The 21,898-nt window shown below is 37.0% G+C and overlaps 1 protein-coding gene across 3 annotated transcripts in view; it reads left to right on the top strand.

Annotated features, from left to right (window-relative positions):
- LIPN (lipase family member N) overlaps positions 1-9,716 on the top strand; it is a 31,738-nt gene extending 22,022 nt beyond the window's left edge. For 2 of the 3 annotated variants that reach the window (XM_070487429.1, XM_014827252.3), the window contains exon 11: positions 8,417-9,716. In XM_070487429.1, coding sequence (XP_070343530.1) covers positions 8,417-8,656 — 240 coding nt within the window. In that variant the 3' untranslated portion in view covers positions 8,657-9,716. Of the gene's footprint in view, positions 1-6,101; positions 6,136-8,416 lie in introns of all 3 variants that reach the window. The other variant, XM_044754732.2, reaches the window with a different exon arrangement.
- Positions 9,717-21,898: the final 12,182 nt, after the last annotated feature.

The following is a 21,898-nucleotide window of genomic DNA, read 5'->3' as shown; positions in this document are numbered from 1 at the left end:
CCAATTTAACGAGGTTTGACAAATACATTCATTCATGTAACCGCACCACATACAAGATTTAGAACATTTCCACTACCCTCATCTCCATTCCATTTCTCCTGCCCTTTAGACTGTGTATATTCACAAGTGCATGTATTTGCAAATACTTAGAAAAGGGCCAGAAAAAAAAATAAACAACAAATGTTAAAGTGGTTACCTTCAGAGAGGGGAAGAAAGGAAGAATAAAGTGGATAGATACTGAAGGAATAAAGGAGGCGAGGCTCCCATTTTGGATTTTACACACTTATATTTTCTTCCCTTTTTAACGTTTTTTTTTTTTATTGAGTCATAATAGTTTATAACATTGCGAAATTTCAGTTTTACATTATTATATGTCAGTCACCATATAAATGTGCCCCTTCACCCCTCGTGCCCAGCCCCCAACAACTTCCCCCGGGGGAACCACTAAACTGTTCTCTTTGTCTGTGTGTTTGTTTATCTTCGACACATGAGTGAAAGCACGTGGTGTTAGTCTTTCTCTGCTTGGCTTATTTCATTTAACATAATACCCTCAAGGTTCATCCATGTTGATGTGAATGGGACAATTTTCTCTTATTTTATGGCTGAGTAGTATTCCATTGTATATATATGTATATCACATCTTCTTTATCCAGTCATCGATGGACACTTGACTTACTTGCATGTCTTGGTTATTGTGAACAATGCTGCAATGAACCTAGTAGAGGTGCATAAGTCTCTTTGAATTGTTGATTTCAAGTTCTTGGGATAAATCCCCCATAGCGGTATAGCTGGGTCATATGTTATTTCTACTTTTAATCTTTTGAGAAATCTCCATACTGTTTTCCATAGTGGCTACACCAGTTTCATTCCTACCAACAGTGTATGAGGGTTCCTTTTCTCCACATCCTCACCAACATTTGTTATTTTTTTGTCTTGGTGATTATAGCCATTCTAACGAGTGGAAGGTGATATCTTAGTGTAGTTTTCATTTGCATTTCCCTGATGATTAGTGACGTTGAACATCTTTTCACGTGCCTATTGGACATCTGTATATCTTCTTTGGAAAAAAATGTCTGTTTATATCCTCTGCCCACTTTTTGATTGGGTTGTTTGATTTTTTTGTAGTTTAGTTGTGTGAGTTCTTTATCTATTATGGAAATTAACCCCTTGTCAGATCTATGATTTGCAAATATTTTCCCCATTTGGTGGATTATCTTTTCATTTTGGTCCTGGTTTCCTTTGCTTTGCAGAAGCTTTTTAGTCTAATGAAGTCCCACTTGTTTGCTTTTTCTTTTATTTCCCTTGTCTGAGTAGACATGGTATTCGAAAAAATCCTTTTAAGACCGATGTCAGAGTGTACTGCCTATATTTTCTCCAAGAAGTTTCTTGGTTTCAGGTCTTACCTTCAAATCTTTGATCCATTTTGAGTCTATTTTTGTATATGGAGACAGATAGTGGTCTACTTTCATTCCTTTGCATGTGGCTGTCCAGTTTTACCAACACCATTTATTGAAGAGGCTTTCCTTTCTCCATTGTATCTTGGCTCTTTTGTCAAAGATTAGCTGTCCATAGATGTGTAGTTTTATGTCTGGGCTTTCGATTCTGTACTATTGATCTGTGTGCCTGTTTTTGTACCATTACCATGCTGATTTGATCACTATAGCTTTGAAGTGTATGTTGAAGTCAGGGATAGTGATGCCTCCAGCTTTGTTCATGTTTCCCAGGATTGCTTTAGCTATTCAAGGTCTCCTGTTGCCCCATATGAATTTTAGGATTCTTTGTTCTATTTCCATGAAGAATGTCATTGGGGTTCTGATTGGGATTGCATTGAATCTGTAGATTGCTTTAGATAGTATGGACATTTTACTTATGTTTATTCTTCCAATCCATGTCCATGAAATATCTTTCCATTTCTTTACATCATCATTGATTTCTTTTAGTAATGTCTTATAGTTTTCCTTGTATGGGTCTTTCACCTCCTTGGTTAAATTTATTCCTAGGTATTTGTTTATTCCTAGGTTTTTCATTGTTTGAAGAATAAATGGGGTTGTATTCTTCAGTTCTCTTTCTGTGGTTTGTTATTAAAGTGTAGAAATGCCACTGATTTTTGTATGTCAACTTGGTACACTGCAACTTTGCTGTAGTTGTTGATTATTTCTAATAGTTTTCCAGTGGATTCTTTAGGGTTTTCTATATCTAAAATCACATCATCTGCAAACAAAGAGAGTTTCACTTCCTCATTGCCTATTTGGATTCCTTTTATTTTTTCTGTCTTGCCTAATTGCTCTGGCCAAAACCTCCAGTACTATGTCGAATAAGAGAGGTTAGAGTGAGCACCCTTGCCTTGTTCCTGTTCTCAGAGGGATGGCTTTCAGTTTTTCCCTATTGAGTAAGATGTTGGCTGTGGGTTTGTCGTATATGGCCTTTATTAAATGGAGATACTTTCCTTCTATTCCCATTTTATTGAGTTTTCATCATGAATGGATGTTGGATCTTGTCAAAAGATTTCTCTGTGTCTATTGAGATTATGATGTGGTTTTTGTTCTTTATTTTGTTAATGTTGTGTATCACACTGATTGATTTGTGGATGTTGAACCATCTCTGTGTCCCTGTTGTGATCTCGCTTGATCATGGTACATAATCTTTTTAATGTATTACTGTATTGGGTTTGCCAATATTTTGTTGAGGATTTTTGTATCTATGTTCGTCAATGATATTGGCCTGTAATGTTTCTTCTTTGTGTTGTCCTTGTCTAGCTTTGGTATCAGGGTGATTTTGGCCTCACAGAATGTATTAGGAAGTGTTCCATCTTCCTCAATTTTTGGAATAGCTTGAGAAGAATAGGTAATAACTTGTCTTAGAACGTTTGGTATAATTCTCCAGAGAAGCTGTCTGGTCTCCTGGACTTTTATTTTTTGGGATGTTTTTGATTACTGTCTCAATCTCTTTGCTGTGATTAGTCTATTCAGTTTCTCTATTTCTTCTTGATTCAGTTTTGGGAAGTTGTAAGAGCCTAAGAATTTATTCATTTCTTCTAGATTGTCCCATTTGTTGGCATAGAGTTTTTCACTGCATTCTCTTATAATCTTTTGTATTTCTGTGGTGTCCATTGTAATTTCTCCTCTTTCATTTCTAATCATATTTATTTGAGCCTTCTCTCTTTTTTTCTTAGTGAGTCTGGCTAAGGGTTTGTCAATTTTGTTTATCTCCTCAGAGAACCAGGTCTTTGTTTCATTGATCCTTTCTACTGTCTTTTTTTGTTTCAATTTCATTTATTTCTGCTCTAATTTTTATTATTTCCCTCCTGCTGAGTTTGGTCTTTGTTGTTTATTTTTCTAATTCTGATAGGTATAGTTTAAGATTGCTTATTTGAGATTTTTCTTGTTTTTTAACGTGTGCCTGTATTGCTATAACTTTCCCTCTTAAGACCACTTTTGCTACATCCCGTATGAGTAGTCAGTTGTGTTTTCATTTTCACTTGTCTCCAGATATTTTTTGATTTCTCTTTTAATTTCTTCAATAATCCATTGGTTGTTCAGTAGCATGTTGTTTAGTCTCCACATGTTTGTCCCTTTCCCAGCTTTTTTCTTGTACTTGATTTCTATTTTCATAGTGTTATGTTCAGAAAAGATGCCATATACGATTTCAATCTTCTTAAATTTATTGAGGCTTGCCTCATTTCCCAATATGTGGTCTATCCTTGAAAATTTTCCATGCCCACTTGAGAATAATATGTATTCTACTGTTTTTGGATGGAGTGTCCTATAAATATCTATAAAGTCCATCTGGTCTCATTTTTCATTTAATTGCACTATTTCCTTGTCGACTTTTTTTTCTGGATGGTCTATCCATAGATGTAAGTGTGGTGTTGAGGTCCCCTACTGTTATTGTGTTGTTGTTAATATCTTCTTTTAGGTTTGCTAATAGTTGCTTTATGTACTTTGGTGCTCCTGTGTTGGGTGCATAAATGTTTATGTGTTATGTTTTCTTGGTGGAGTGTCTCTTTTATCATTAAATACTGCCCCTCTGTGTCTCTGTTTACCTGTTTTATCTTGAAGTCTACTTTTTCTGATATAAGTACGGCAACACCTGCCTTCTTTTGTTTGCCATTAGCTTGGAGTATCTTCTTCTATACCTTCACTCTGAGCCTGTGTTTGTCTTTGGAGCTGAGATGTGTTTCCTGGAGGCAGCATATTGTTGAGTCTTGTTTTTTAATCCATTCCACCTGTGTCTTTTGATTGGAGAATTCAATCCATTCACATTGAGTGATTATTGATATATGAGGGCTTAATGCCTACCATCTTATCACTCATTTTCTGGTTCTCCTGCATTTCATTTGTTTCTTGTCCTGTGTATTTTGTACTACCAATTTGGTTAAGTATTTTTCTATGATGCTTTTCTTCGTTTTCTCCTTGTTTATCCTTTGTGCCTCAGTTCTAATTATTTGTTTAGTGATTACCATTGGGTTTGTACAAAAATGTCATAGATGAGATAGTCCATTTTCTGATAGCCTCTTATTTCCTTAGACTAAGCCCATTCCATCCCTCACCTCTTCCCCTTCTAAGTTACTATTGTCATATCTTATTCCATCTTGTTATGTTTGTGATTAAATTGATGAGATTATATTTATTTTGCTGTTTTTCTCCCCTTTATCTTTAATGTTATAGCTAAATGTTTACTACCCTGTCCTGAGAGAGCGCTGAAATTTTCTGATTATTGCATACCTATCTAACTCCTTGCTCAGGGCTTTGCAGCCCCTTTCCTATTTTGTCTTCAGGTATGAGGGCCTTCTTGAGTATTTCTTTGGGGGAGGGGGGAGTCTATGGCAATGAACTCCCTTAGTTTTTTTCACCTGGGAGTTTTTATTTCTCTTCTTTTAATATCTCTTCGTTTCTGAAGGATATTTTCACTGGATAGAGTATTCTTGGCTGAAAGTTTTTGTCTTTCAGATTTTTTAATATATCATTCCACTCTCTCCTAGCCTGTAAGGTTTCTGCTGAGAAATCTGCTGAAAGCCTCATAGGGGTTCCTTTGTAAGTTATTTTCTTCTGCATTGCTGCCCTTAATATATATATATATATATATATATATATATATATATATATATATATATTTGGTCATTGACTTTTGCCAGCTTTAATACTTTATGCCTTGGAGAAGGTCTTTTTACCTTGATATAGTTAGGAGATCTATTGGCTTCTTTCACTTGTATTTCTGGCCTCTTCCCCAGGTTTGTTATGTTCTCTGCTATTATTTGAACAAGCTTTGTGCTCCATTCTCCTGCTATTCTCCCTCTGGAATACCTAAAATCTTTATATTGCATTTCCTAATTGAGTCAGATGTTTCTTGGAAAATTTCTTCATTGCTTTTTAGTCTCAATTCTCTCTCCTCCTCCATCTGAATCATTTCTATATTTCTTTCATCTAAATTGCTAATTCGGTCCTCCATAATGTCAGCTCTATTGTTTAGGGAATCCACATTTTTCTTTATCTCATCCATTTTGTTTTTCATCTCCAACACTTCTGATTGGTTCTTCTTTATAGTTTCAATCTTGTTTGTGAAGAAGCTCCTGATGTCATTGAACTGGCTTTCTGTATTTTCTTGTAACTTGTTCAGATTTTTTTTTATGATAGCTATTTTGAATGCTCTGTCATTTAGGTTATGAATTTCTGTTCCTTCAGGGTTGCTTGCTGGATGTTTGTTGTTTTCTTTCTGGTCTGTAGATTTAATATATTTTTTTAAACTACTTGATAGCATGGATTGTTGCCTCCACATAGTCATAATATCTGGTCACAGTTTCCAAGTGCTGCCACTGGGGGGGGGTCAAACCTGGTGTATTCTGAGCCCACCTGAACCCACAGCTTCTTGGCTCCAGCCACTCAGTCCTTTTCTGTCTGTGCAGTGCTCTGGCTGATTGCAGAGCTGGTGTGCTGGGCAGGGGGAGGGATGCTTTCTCTCACCTGCATGTTCACCCAGCCGCTGGCTACTTTTCTCTCTTTGTGGTGGTCTCACCAATCACAGAGCTGGAGCACCAGTCAGGGGAGGGGCGTTTTCACCTACCTGCATGTTCCCCCCATCATTGACTGCGTTTCTATCTGTAGGATGGTCTGGACAATTGCAGAGCTGGAACACCAGGTAGGGGGTGGGGTACTTTCTTTTGCTTGTGTGATCCCAAGGACATTCTCCTGTGCCCTCACTATCTGCTCTCCTGGGATGCTAGCTTGAGGAAGTCACTCCTATAAGAATTTAGTCACCTCTGTGTGTGAGGCTTTCCCACAGGCTGTGAGGGAACTCAGAGAGCAATGTTGTTCCCACAAAGGGCTGCTGCCTTCCCCCTTTCCTCTCAGAGCTGCACACAGTCCTGGAGTCAATGCCATTCAGAAGAGAATAATCTCCCTTACCACCTTCTACTTCCTCTGGTGGTCCAGCACCACCACCTTCAGATGTATGGCTGTGTGGGCCTCTCAGACATCTTTTGTGTTGTGTGAATGTTCTCTGTTGGTGTATGAATCTCCTTTTGATTGTATCTTAGAGGGGAGAGTTCAAGGAGAGAGCTGACTCTGCTATGATGCTGATATCACTCCTCCTTCTTCTGTTATTTTTAATGAGCTTGTTATATTTATACATTGTTTACTTTTACAAGAAAATGAAACCAAAAACTCAAGCACACACTTAAGGCTATTATAGTCAAGTTCCTTTTTTCCCAGCTTTATTGAGGGATAATAGACAAATAAAACTATAAGATTGAAGTGTACACAATGATGACTTATGTATGTGAGCATGTAAATGTCCTTAGAATTTATCAATGGTTCACTGGTCCTACCCTGCTTGAGGCTAATTATGTTGTTTGTTTGTGATTTTACATCATTTAAAGATAATTTTTACTACATTCTAGTCTTAACAGTTTGCCCTCTCCTTAAGTTCCCAGCACAATCTCTATTCTCACTCAGTGTTTTGTCAATAATAAGGGAACAAACCTATGTAATCACTTTAAGGGTAGAGATTTCTTCCATTTTGTTCACCCATGTTTTCTGACTGGAAGAATACTTGACACTCACTAGTCCCTTAATACTTACTTATTGCATGAATGGAATATCTTAATTTCCCTCTTATCTAGCTTAAAAATTCTCTGTCCTCTTGATTCTCTCCTTCCTTTCTCTCTCAGAAAATGAAAGTCCTCTTATTTATCAAGTTTACCTGGTCATGTTCCTTTGACCTTATCTCTTCTCATCTCACCTGCCCTCTGTCTCCTTTTATTATCTTAAATGAACTCCTGTCTCATATGAAAAACAAAAAAATCTTCCCTCAATCCATAAATTCTATCAAATCATGACCTATCAGTCAGTTTTTATTAACATTTTTTTAATATTTAAAAGGGCTGTGTGTCTCTTTTTCCCCTCTTCCACTCACTCCTGAACCCTGGAAAATATAGTTTTGGTCTTCATCTTTCTGTTATAGCTACTCTATCTAAAATAACCATGGCTTTTAATTGCCCAATTCAATTGCCTGTTCTCACCTTCAGAAATATATTTTGTTAGCTACCACAGTCTCTTTTTAACTCACTTCTCTAACTTGGACTTCCATAGTGCAATGATCTCTGATTTTTTCCTTCCTTTTGATTGGTCTTTTTGTCTTCTACACTGACTATTCTCTTCCTACCACCACCCTCAAATTATCAGCATTCTCCCAAGATTCTTCACAACTCTCTCCCTGTTTTTGAGAATTTAGCTATCCCCATTGCTTCAATTATCCCCTTCTGTGGACATCCATATTGCTTGTCTAGATTTTTCCAAGACCTACATCCAACCTATCCCTTTCTCAAGTCATTCCATAAACTGATGACCACACAGTCATCCTAAGACAGAGCTGACCCTGCTTTGTTCCCAAAACTTTTGAAAGATGTCCAAATACCTTAGCCTGGCATTCAGACCTCAACTGTCTGTCTCCAATCTTATATCCTACTGTATTCTCTAACATATTTTGTTCTCTGGGTGCACTGGAGAGCTTGTCATTCTTGACCATGGCATACACACTCTTCCTGCCTGCTAGGGAGTCTTTCCTCACCTCTGTCTGTCAAAATCCAACAATACCTCAAGGCATTTCAAATGACTCCTCTTTATATGAAGCCCACAGTTGGAAATAATTTCTTTTCTTTCTTCACTTCCATTGCATTTTGGGAGTGTTTTATGGCATTTAACATACCCTACTTTGTATGCAAATGTTTGTTTAGCTATCTTGCCTTGCTCCTTGCAAACTCCTTGAAGATAGAGACCATTGCATGCTTTCTTCCTATTTCCCTCAGTACCTAACAGAATGGGTCATAGTAGATACCCATTTAGCAGCCTCTACTTATTTGAATTTAGTCATTGCTATAAAGAACTTCTTTTCATGAATGTTCTTTCTTTCTCTTCCATAGAGTCGTCCCCCACTGTATGACTTGACTGCCATGAAAGTGCCAACTGCTATTTGGGCTGGTGGACATGATGCCCTTGTAACTCTCCAGGATGTGGCCAGGATACTCCCCCAAATCAGGAATCTCCGTTACTTAGAACTATTGCCAGATTGGAACCACTTTGATTTCATCTGGGGCCTTGACGCTGCTCAAAGAGTATACAGTAAAATCATAGAATTGATGAAGGCATATCCCCACCTGTAATAATCTACTTTTCAGTTAAAAATTGCTTCCAAGCTTTTAAGAGGCTTTGGGGAAAATACTAAACAGCAGTGAGGTTACTCCTGCATCCTCTACCCTGTTGCTGTTTGTCAGGTGATCCCCTATCATGGCATCCCAACTAGGAATTATCTCAACTACACTGCTCTTTCTCTAAAAAATGCCCACATCTGAAATCTCAGAATCTCTTCCTCTCAGTCAGCACTAGGTCCTCTTTTTCATCCAAGGTAATCTAGTAAGCTCTTCTCGTAAACTACACTTGGGAGAGGAGTTAAAAGAGAGCTTTTTCTTTCCTATTTCAAATACAAGCATGTCTCATTTTATTGTGCTTTACTTTATTGGGCTTTGCAGATATCATGTTTTTTACAAGACCCTCTGCCAGCAAAAAAGTTGCAACTCGCTGAAGACTCAGATGATGGCTAGCATTATTTAGCAATAAAGTGTTTTTTAATTAGGGTATGTACATTGGTTTTTTTAGACACAATGCTATAGCACACTTAATAGACTACAGTATAGTATAAACATACCTTTCATAATGCACTAGGAAACCAAAAAATTGTGTAACTTGCTTTATTGCGATATTCATTTTATTGCAGTGATCTGGAACCAAACCCTCAACATCTCCACCCATGTCTATAGTGGCTTTACGCAAACAATACCTGCTCCTCATCTGCTTTTTCAAAGGATTGAACATAAGCATAAGAGCGCTGGCCTAGAGAGAAAGACCTTGTCTAGGCAGCCATTTGGGCATGTATTTTGGGTGGCTGTGATCTTGTGGCTTACTTAAAATCATAATTAGGTCAATAGTCATTATGGCCTTCTATAAACAAGGCATCAAATAAGCCCTGACCCCCATCAAGTGTGAAAAAAAATACAGAAGAATGGAAAACTAATAAAATTTAAGTATTCCAGGAGCTTATTTTACTGTTACAAGCCAAAAAAGAGAGACAAAATTGAGAATGACTAGAATAAGCTGAATTAATAATTATTAAAATTATTCACTATAGGCCACTCTCTTTGAAAAAACATTAAATTAACAAATGTTTTGATAATAGTGCATTAGAGCATATTGACAGTGGACAACAGTCTTAAGTTATAACACATAAGAAATAATTCCCTTTTGTTGTGCTATAAAGATAAACTAAACTGATCAACCACTATGTCTTCATTATCAAAGTTGAATTTATACTGCTGCATTTGTACCCAAGTAACACTTAAAGCAACTCCTAGACAACCTAACTTAGAAGCAGAAAGGAGGGAACTAGGAATATCCAAAGTCTTGCTCTATTTCAGTCTCTAAATGATGCCAGACATTGATTCCAGGATTTAGTACAGAGTTACAAGAGTAGCATGAAGTTTTAGTATCAGCTCCTGTATTCCTGAATGCTGTGAACATTGAAAAGTCCTGTACCTTCTATGAAGATATAATTAATGAAAAACTGTTTCTGATCCTCAAGGAACCATAATGAATGATATACATACATACCTTCAATGGTTTATTTTAACTTAAAACAAGTAAATATAAATTAATTCACTAGTATTTGCAGGTAGAACCAAGGTCTTTTGGATGCTGGATACCACATAGTCACTCTTCAATAAGTAATCCATAATTCATCATTTTTAACTTTTAGCTTTAGTGTCTTTAAAATGGGATGAGAATTTTAAAGCACTTGGGAAGCAATTTTAAGTGCAAATCCTTCTATATTTTTATAATTTTTATTTACCAAGATTAGACTACCTAATTTCATCACAGTTTTTAGTGACTTCTATCGAGCTTTTCCAAAGAGTATAATGTAGTTTTCATATAAGCAATAGATTCTTTTTTCAGTCACCTTTAATCAATTAACTCCAAATAATTAAATAACTTAACTGATATAATGAGTAGAACAGGCATAAATAGGTCTAAGGGCAAATATCTAACTCTTAGTAAGCAATACAGTTCAACTAGAAGGAGTAGAAGAATGTGGCTGTGCTAGATTAGCCTACTAGTGACGCACATTTAGGCAATAGACATTAGTTAATATGCTCACAGAGATGAAAGGCATTGGTTAATACAAGAATCTGATTAAGTGGAGGTCAGTTGAGAGAGCTCCTGCGGGATTTGTCTTATTTGGCTATTGCTACAGCAATGCTGTGAAACCAACAATCATGAGCAACTCCGTGGCTGACAACAGGAAACATTTATTTTCCGTGCTCACAGGTACACAGTTTGGCTGGGGTGGCTCTGCTTTAGACGGAGATCACGTGAACTTGGCTCAAAGCTGTGGGTTGCATCCAGATCTGCACCACGTCTCTTTATTCTGGAGCTAGCAGCTATCAGGATTATGTTCTCCATATGATGGATCCCAAGAGCAGGAGAGGGCCAGCTAACTCACACCAGCATATTCAACCTTCTGCTTGTTTCACATCTGCTAGCATGCCTTTGGCTAATGCAGATCACGTGACCAAGCCTGATCACAGTGGGGTGAGGTGGTGTGCCTCACCTACAGTGGGAGGCCACAAACCACATGGAAAAGAATAAGGATATATAACACTCTTATGCAGGAGTGCAGAAATGGGGAATATAATCTCTTCTGCACACAGGCACAAATTCCAAAGATAAAAATAGAGAATACAATAAGAAATAAATCTCCCTCCTTCCCTCAATTCCTGGTCATACAGTTTCCCATTCAAAGACCACTAACAGTTATTGATGCTTTTGTGTATTTTTCTACAGTTTATGCCATGCATTTTCAAATAGATCCATAGATATTCATTTACTTTTTTCACCTAAACGTACCATACTATACATACTTTTCCACATCTTACTTTGATCACTTAATATTTCTTGGAGATGACTCCCTATCAGCTCACATAGAATGTCATTAAAGCCTACATGGAAATCTTATTAACAGACATTTAGCTAGATTAGGATCTTTTGTAATTATACACAGTGCTGTAAAGAATATTGTACAAATATTATTTTAGACTTTATAAAATATCAGTTACACTACAGGATAAATATCTTTGAACCAAAATTGATGGTTCAAAGAGCAGATAGAGTTTTAATTTTGGATGAAACTATTTTTAACTTTGCTGGGTGACATAAAAATCCTACCTTTGACAGTCTCCTGTTAGAAACATGCAACCATCTTGGAAACTGAGCAGATGGATAAACCCAGTAATAATGTCTGTTGATGTCCAAACCATGCCGGTGACCATTGATAACAACAATTTTCGTATGATATCCACAAACAGGTTAAGTACTCTAGTAGATGACTTCAAACAGACTTTGTTCTTCTCCCTAAATGAGGTCCAATGTTCATGATGCCATGTCTCCTGTAAGAGTTAAAGAATGAAAAGTTATGGCTGTGTCCTTTCCAAAATGAGAGATACGGGAAAAGGTGACAATAACTCCAGAGAATGCCAGGCAAATGCCAAGTAGTTCTTGAAGACAGTCACCCTCTGGTCTCAGACATAGTGCAATCAGCAAGGTAGAACCTTTGCACCTCAATGTGTGTGGCAATCTGTTTAGGAGCTTCCATTGGAAGATAGCGAATACAGCCTCATTATTGTAATGCTGCCATAAAGAGAACTCTCCTAATTCACACATGGAATAATTAGAAATGCATTATTTCTAAGTTTAAACTCTCAAAGATTTTGCACTCTATTTTCTAAGAAATCCCCCAGCATCATTTCTTGTTTACTTGGTTTACCCCTGCCCCAGTAGAGAAGCTGCCAGAGGGCGGTTACTATGTCTGACCATATTCTCAAGCCTCACGTATTCTCAGCCTGCACACAGCTGGTGATCAAACATAATTTGTTAACAGAATAAAAGTGGTAAAGAACAAAATTAATTATTAAAATGGATTCCTAATATTAAAAAATTTAATGACTTTGTAGTAAGAATGACTTCAGTAGCAGCAAATCTACTAGTTTCAATAACTGTTCCAAACAGATTATCTTAAAACAGACAGACTACGAAAGTTCAGAGAGAAGATAATGGATTTTCTTTTTCAACTAATTGAATTAGTCTTCTGTGTATATTTAGAGGCATCATTGCATGGAACTATCTTCAGTTCTTTGTGAACAATGAGATAGATTGGCAAAAAGTAAATAAGTTGTTATCTTACTTTACATTTAAATCTAATTAAGCTACAGTTTTTAGTGTATAGCATGGGGTATGGCAAGGTCTAAAACTTCAAAGGAGAGTTGACATTCTTTTAAGGTCCTGTCTGGAAACTTCTCTTATCTTTGTAGTTATATGGGTTGCCCCGGCATTGGGGAGGGTATGGATTTGGGAGGAAGACCTGCAACTTCTTTGTGAAAGCTTCTTGAGCATGCTGGGCATATATTAGACATTCCTACCTCTCTAAGTATTTCACATCAGAAATCTAGGAAATTCTCCTTAGATTCCTCCAGACAAGCAATCTCTTCCGGTAATCTTACCCACAGCTATAGAGTACATGGGTTCTTGGATCCATAATAGACCACAGGCATAAAATCATCCTCACTGCAGCAGAAATCAATGGTACAGCCCCTACAGATCAATGTTATTTTGCAATCGTAAGGAAGCCTGGTTGGTCGGCATGCGGTGCCTTCGATACAGGCTTATTTTTTGGAGGTGTTTTAATAGTCTATAAAACACTGAAAAATGGTAACACAGAGAGTTTAAGCTAGAGATGGAAGCAGAGACCTGTCAAGGGAGTGTCTAAGTGTTACAGTTTTTTTCTTCATCCTAAGAACAATGAGAAGCCACTGAAAGAATTTACCGAAAGGAAACTCAATCACTGTATTTTGAAAAGATCACTGTAGCTGCTGTGTAGAGAATGGACTGGAAGGGACCAAAAAAGGTTTCTGGGCAGATCTGTAAATCTGACCAAGTCTCCTGATGCAGGCTGTGCTCCTCCTACAGTGTTCTCCAAAAGAACTGATTCCTGGACAATCTGGAGCCAGCTCAATAATAGTGCCCTGTTGTGCTGGCACATCCACAAGCTACTGGCTCCTGGAGCCATTCTCTCCCAAAACTAGCATTCATCAATTTAACATATATTTAATAATGGGGGACAGTGATCACTATGAAAACGATGCAGTAATATAGAAAAATATCCATGAGATAATGTTATGTGAAGACAAGCAAAATAAAAGTGGTACAGTTCCATGATTTTAAATATATACACATATAAAAACAATTATATCCATTTATTAAATATAAACTGAAAGACAATATAATGTGTCAGAGTAGTAACATGAGTGATTTATTTGATTCTTTTAAATTTATGTAGTAATAATATAATTATTACAACTAACTGTTGGAAAAGATAATTCAAAAAAATAACTTTAGGTACAAATGAAATCAAATGTAAAGAGTAAAGCTTCAGGGATCAAACTTTCTGAATTCAAGATATATTTCAAAGCTACAGTAATTGAAACAGCATAATACTAGCATAAACACAGACATGTAAGCCAACAGAACAGAATAGAGAGCTCAGAAATAAATCCGTGCATGTAAAATCAACTGATCTTGACAAGGGTGCCAAGAATACACAATGGAGAAAGTATAATCTCTTGAAAAAATGGTGTTGGGAAAACTGGATATCCACACGCAAAATAATGAAATTGGACCTATTTTATACCATACACAAAAAATCAACTCAAAATGGATTAACAACTTAAATATGAGACTTGAAACTGTAAAACTCCTAGAAGAAAACACAGGAGACAAGCTTTATGACATTGATGGTGGCAATGATTTCATGGATATGGCACCAAAAACACAGGGACAAAAGCAAAATTAGAGAAGTGAAATTACATCAAACTAAAAAGTTTCTATACAGCAAATAAACAGAATCAAAAAGTAAGCTACAGAACGAGAAGAAATATTTGCAAACCATATATCTGAGAAGGGGTTAATTTCATATAAGACACTCATACAATTCAATGGTAAAAAACGTAATAACCTGATTTAAAAATGGGCTAAAGTCTTGAAGAGACATTTCTCCAAAGGAGACATATAAATGGCTAACCGATATATGAAAAGAAGCTCAACATCACTAATCATCAGGGAAAGGCAAACCAAAACTGCAATAAGATATCACTTCGTATCTGTTAGGATGGCTATCATCACAAAAACAAAAGACAAGTGTTGACAAGGAAGTGGAGAAATTGGAACCCTTGTACACTGTTGGTGGGAATACAAAATGGTGCAGCTGCTATGGAAAGCAGTATGGAAGTTCCTCAAAAAATTAAAAATAGAACTACAATATCATCCAGCAATCTCACTTCTGGATATTTATCCAAAAGAACTGAAATCAGGATCTCAAAGAGCGATCGGCACTCCCAGATTCACTGCACCATTCACAATAGCCAACATTTAGAAACAACCTAAATGTCCACCAACAGATGAATGGATAAAAAAAAAAATGTGATACACACACACATACATACAATGGAACGTTATTCGGCTTTCAAAAAGAAGGAAATTCTGCCATATTCAATAACATGGACAAAACTTGAAGACATTATGCTAAGCGAAACAGGCCAGTCACAGAAGGACAAACAGTGCATGATTCCACTTACATGAGAAATCTAAAATCATCAAACTCATAGATGCTGAGACTAGAATGGTGATTGCCAGGAGCTGGGGGTAGAGGGCAATGAGGAGTTGCTAATCAATAGGTATAAATTTACAGTTACGCAAGATGAATAAGCCTAGAGATCTACTGTACAACATTATCTATAGATAAGAATATTGTATTGTGCATTTAAAAATCAGTTAAGAGAATAGATCTTATATTGTGTTTTCAGCACAATAAAAAAAAATTGTCAAGCTAACATATATAATGTGTGCATTTTTTTCTGTTATGTATATTTCAATAAAAAGTATTTTTTAAAAACTCTAGTCTTTTGTTTTAAATCAATAAGCTAAGAAGTACAGAAGAAAAGAGCGCTCCAATCTTACCCACACTACTTTTTATACTTTAGCTCAACATATGGTAGTGAATATATTTAGTAATGGCTTATTCTTTGCCGAGAGCTCTACATGAATGAATACTTCATTTAAATCTTATAACCCTATGCGATAGTACTATGGTCATCTTAATTTACAGATGAGAAAACTGAGGTACAGAGAAAAATGAGACATAAAAGCCCAATTTGCCTAAGATTACACAAGTGAAGGAGTCATGATTTTAACCCAGGAAATCTGACATCCAAAAACCCACACTGCAGCATATACCTGTATAAGTGTGCTCAAATGGTATATAAATGACAATGAGATACCATGGCAAAGTTCATATTTGTATTACCCTATGCCAAAATTACTTGAAAAATTAAGGCAGGAGATGGGAAAATGATTTTTTTTTTGCAGACTCTAATATCAAAGTGAGATGAGTAGACAGAACTACCATATGATCCAGCAATATCACTTCTGGATATATGCCCAAAGGAAATGAAATCACTATCTTGAAGCGATATCTGCACTCTCATGTTCATTACAGCATTATTCACGGTAGTGAAGACGTGAAAACAACCTAAGTGTCCATTGACAGATGAATGTAAAGAAAATGAGGTATATAATGGAGTGGAATAATATTCAGCCATAAAAAAGAAAATTCTGCCATTTGCAACAATAACATGGATGGACCTTAAGGGCATTATGCTACGTGAAATAAGTCAGACAGAGAAGGGTAAATATTGTATTATCTCACTTATGTGTGGAATCAAAAAACGTCAAACACAAAGAAACAGAACAGAATGGTGATTGCCGAGGGCTGAGGGGTGGTGGAAATGGGGAGGCGTTGATCAAAGGGTACAAACTTTCAGTTATAGGATGAATGAGTTCTGGGGATTTAATGTACAGCACGTGATTGTAGTTAACAATACTGTATTGTGTACTTGAATATTGCTACTAGAGTAGAGCTTTAATGTTCCCACCATAACAACAACAACAAATAATGATTATATGAGTTGAAAGATGTGTTAACCTCATTTTTGGTAAACATTTCACAATATATGCATGTAGCAAATCATCACATTGTACACCTTAAACTTACACAATGTTATATGTCAATTATATCTCAAAGCTGGGGAAAAATTGAGAAAAGCGGGAGATTGCTAGTCAGGTTAATTATAACATTTTTCACTATTTTGTCTGAAGTATCAGGATTGCTTCCAAGTAGGCATAGAATCTAGCACTCCATTAATGAGGAACTTGGCTAAAACCGTCACCACAATTAAGATACAGAGCTGTCCATTACCACAAAAATTCCCCTCATGCTATTCATTTATAGTCGGCAACCATCTCCACCACTCCCCAAGTTAGGATACTTGAGGTGAGGAGTTTATTCTGGGTTATCTCGGTGGGCCCAATGTAACCACAAGGTTCTTAAAGAGGAAGGCAAGAAGGTCAAAGTCAGAAAAAGGAAATATGACAACAGAACAACCAGAAGTTAGAGGGATGTGCTAGGAGCCAAGGAATGCAGGCAGCCTCTAGAAGTTGGAAAAGGCAAGGAAACAGATTCTCCCTTGAAGTCTCCAGAAAGAATGCAGTCCTACCAGCACCTTGATTTTAAGCCAAATTTGTGGCAATTTGTTACAGTGGCAATAGGAAACTAATACAGAGACTAACTCTCACACCACGTGATTCATTATTATTTAATACTGTGGCCATGTATCAGCTAAATCTTCCACAGCCTCAGTGAGGTATACCCTACACTTAGGGAAACTCTGCCTAATAAACTCCACTAGGTCATCAGGGAAAATGGCAGCCTTCCATTAAAGCAACTGCAGGAGAATTTAGACCCGAGGCAGTGAAGCTGGTCGCTAAGATGATGGCTGATTATAGGGGAAGCTCTGTGTGGTTGTTGTCCTGCTTCCTCCTCTAGTTCAACCTTCCTTTATACTGTAGCATCCAAGCTGAGGAGACATCATTCCTAAATCAGCCCTCCCTCAGCAAATGGGCTCTGCACTCAGGTAGGTCACAGCTATGGTTCTTTCTGCTTCTAAATTGCATTGCCTTGCTCTTAGGTTAAAATAAGCTTGGGAATATTTTCTTAAGTTAATGAAAAGACTTATTGTGTTTTTGTGTAATTGCAAAAATAAAATCTGTTTATTATAGACATTTTAAAAAATAAAGAGAATCTAACAAAGAAAATAATAAACAACTAATAATTCTTTGCACTTTGTTAATATTTTGATAGATTTTTCTCTGCTCCTATTCCTATACATGTCCATTTATAACTTAAAAAATATTCAATAAATACTATTTAGTAGCCTTCATTTTCCCTGTTAAAACATGTTATGAACACTTTTGCTTTACCTATAATATATGTACACAATATATTTGTAATGACTAAATAGTGTTCTGTTGTAAGGATGAACTGGAATTTATATAACCATTTCACTCATATAGCTGTTTGTGGTGTTTCAAATTTTTCACTTTGTTCTTTGTAAATATTTTTTTACTTATAAATGATGGCTCCTAGAAATAAATTTCTGAATTCAGAATATTTAATTTTTTTATACATATGACTAAATTTCCCAATAAGAGAGTTTACAATGAAAAAAAGGAATAGTTTTAAAAGGAATTAATTGCAAGTTTGAGTGAATAAAAAAGAAGGAAATAAGTAGTAACATTATTTGCAAAAGAGGAAGAAGAATCTATTTCATATTTCATGTGTTAAGCAAGAGAATATGCTTGGCTTTCTCTCGACCATCTATTGGAGGAAGAAGAGGACAGAAGGAGAGGCTCTGGAAATCAAGTAACTTCTTAAAAGCAAAAAAAAAGGGAAGGAAACTTTTTCCTAGGAGTATTTTGATGAATTTATAAATTCTTCTAGTGTCGATGTTTGCAGGTTGCAGAAATGTGTAGCAGATGGACAATCCTCATTATGGCAGAATGTGGAAGATCTTCTCTAAGTCTTTGCCTATTTCAGAGAAGTTTCATGGTATCTACTCAGCCAACAACAGATTTGATGATTTAATCAATACAACAATCAAGTTGTGTGGCCTCAAAGTAAATTTCTGCTTTGGCAGAATTGTTAGACAGATTGTCAGAGGGGGAAGTTCCAAATTACTCACACGCTACAAAGCCCATGCAGCCAGAGCAGCTGAGCACCACGCCAGGCAGCTTTGCCTAAACCCCACCCTGCAAACTCCAACTGCTAAACAGCGGGGTCTGTTGTCGGGGTCGCCTGTTCCAAGCTCCTTATGTGTTTTCACTGAATCATGAGGTAGAAAATTTCCAAGTAAACAACTTTATTTTCAGCCTCCACCTCAAGCCTGCAAATTGATATTGACCCTAATAATAACAACAACAATAAATGGCAACAGCATATTAAGTAGCTTCAAGGTGCTGGGCACTATGCTGTGTGCCTCAAACACATGTTTCACTCAGGCTTTACAACAGTGCTGCAAGGAAAGTGCTATTGTTATTATCAATTTATAGGTAAGAAAAGGGAAAATCAGGAAATTGTCCAAGAGCCCACAGCTGGTGAAGGGCAGAGTTGGGATTTGAACCTATGTCTGTCAGATTCCATGGTTCTCTATTGGCTCCAGGAGGTGGAACTCCATTCCAGGTGTCCTGTAGCTTGAGGCTTCTGTTGGTATTCCCAGCCTCCTTCCATAACTAAACTACTCATCTGCATGCTTACCCCCTTAATGGCCCTGGGAAAAATTTTAAAGGAACCCAATGACAGCTCGAGTCCTTTATGATCCTCAGTTGTTCCATCCTTCATTAGGTATACTACAAGGTTGAAAGAGCAAGGAAAAGAATTTTCTTCTTCAGTATCTTTAATGGCATCATTTTAAAATTGTTTATGAAGTTTATGGATTTGTTTGTTGTTTGCTTTTAGCTATTTTGTTTGGTCTCTATTAACGTGATTAAGGATAGGCTGAATATTCCCTTTTGGAAAGTTATACCGAGTATATCACAGACTATCAAGTAAACATCTCAGGGCAGGAACCCTTGGGGAGAACCTTCAGGAAATGATATATGTCAACATTAGTTACAGGACAAGGTAGGTGCCCAGATGCTGTGTTCTGGAAGTGGAGAGAATCCCAAAAAAGATTGCATAGAAAGGGGAGGCAACCTCTGATTACAGAGACATTTACCATTTAATTACTTTAAAGGATGACAGTGGATGTTGCGAGAATGTCCCCTGAATGCCAGTGAGGCTCTAGAAGGCGCTTCTCTTTATCCTGCTTCCTGTCTTCTCTTCATGCCCACTGCCCTTTGCCTGCCTTAGTCCCCATCATCCTGAAGATGATCTTAACCTTTTAGACAAGTTGTTTCCCTCTTCTGGGCCAGAGCTTCCTCATCTGTAAAATAAACTAGCTGATCTGCCAGATCTTTGTCAGCCTCAGTATGTTATACAGTAGAACCCCCTTATTTGCTGAGGATACATTCCAAGACCCCCAGCAGATACCTGAAACCACAGATATTACTGAACCCTATATATACTACACCTTTCCTATATTGTACATACATATTTGAGGTGCAACAGCAAAACTAGCACAGCTTTCTTTTTCCCTTTTCACAATTTCACAGATAGAAGATTCGTTCTTACCAGAGATCTTAACAACCTCAGCATATGATTTTTTCTTTCCTTGTTAAGTCGAGAACTTTTACCTCGTCACTTACAGGAAGCACTTTACAGCTTCTCTTTGGCATATCTGAATTGCCAGCCTCACAACTCTTGTGCTTTGGGGCCATTATTAAGTAAAATAAGGGTTACTTGAACACAAGCACTGCGGTATCACGACAGTCAATGAGAAGGTTACTAAGCCACTAACAGGCGAGGAGTGTATACAGTGTGGATATGCTGGACAAAGGGATGATTCATGTCCCGAGTGGGACAGAGTGAGACAGCACAAGATATCATCATGGTACTCAGAACAGGGTGCAATTTAAAGGTTATGAATTGTTTATTACTTGAATTTTCAATTTAATATTTTCAGACTACTAATAGCTGAGGGTAACTGAAATCGAGGGAAGTGAAACCGTGGATGAGGGGGAACCATTGCACTCCTATAAATGTGATCACTTTAAAAATCAGGGCAGGATGAAAGCAGAGTTAATCAGCCATGCACTCCTGCACCCCATCAGCCAGGGATATTCCAGTGTCTGCCATGTTAGTGTCTTTGGGTGACCCCTCCTGTGGTGTAGTGCCTCTCTCCCTTCATAAGGATTTGAGGTGACTCCTGCTATCTCTGTCTGACCCTAGATCCTCAATTTGGATCCACCCAGCCTGACTCTCCCCTCAAGCTCCAGGACTAAAATAAGCCCCAGCTGTTTCTCTACTGCCTACATCAAAATTTCCAAAATCTCAAAGGGTGACAACATAAGCAGATATTTTCTAATTTTTAGAAGAAATTTTTAGATATAATGTCAGAGGAGAGAGAGATAATAGAAACCATCTTCCCCAGTGATTTTAAAACATTTTTAGAAGGAAAAAATATTTTCAAACAAAAAATATTATACAAGGCTCCCACATAGATAAAATAAATGAGTAGCAAATGGCTAGTATAAATTTATCCTATAAAATTCAAATTTATAACCTTCACTCGTTATGAAGTGATAAGGATGAAGCTGCTTTGGAGACCCCGAGAATTAGAAATTATTACAAGCACCAGTACTCTGGTTCTATCAGTATCAACTTACACATTAGGGGTCTAATTGTTTAGCTTTTTGATATAATGAAAGCTCCAGAAAAGTAATTGAAGTCATAGTTGTTTTTTAATAAGAAGCCCTTCTACAGAAACTAGGATTCCACAAACCACTGTTTGAAAACTATTTATGTGATTCTAAATGAGTTTTATAGAGTCCAAGGCCTAGAATGGGGAAGTGGCTTTCCTACAGTCAAACAACTTGCTACCAAAGGACTCCTGATCCTGACTCCTGCTCCAGTGCTCCTTCCACTTGACTTGAATGCCTCATTAACCAAGTTCTTTTTTTATTAGTGGAACTTCAGTTCTTATGACAAAACGAAGTAAAGAAATTTCTCATAATTAGGGGAAGGAAGATGTTTGGAAACAAAGAAATAGATTTAGGGAGCTTCTAAATGACTTAACTAGCTTCTTGGGTAATTTAATCATATTTCTGATTGCTATTGGGTTTACTTGTCTGCATAAATTTGCTCACAATTCTTAGGTAGCTTTAAGTTCAACCTTTACACTTCTTCACCTGCTGGTTTACAACGGATCTAAACGTTCTGAGGCCCTCCCTTTCTCCAATGCTATTCTCACATT

Source organism: Equus asinus, chromosome 2 (genome assembly GCF_041296235.1).
Source record: "Equus asinus isolate D_3611 breed Donkey chromosome 2, EquAss-T2T_v2, whole genome shotgun sequence".
NCBI classification, from domain to species: Eukaryota; Metazoa; Chordata; class Mammalia; order Perissodactyla; family Equidae; genus Equus; species Equus asinus.
This window is presented reverse-complemented; position numbering and strand designations above follow the sequence as displayed.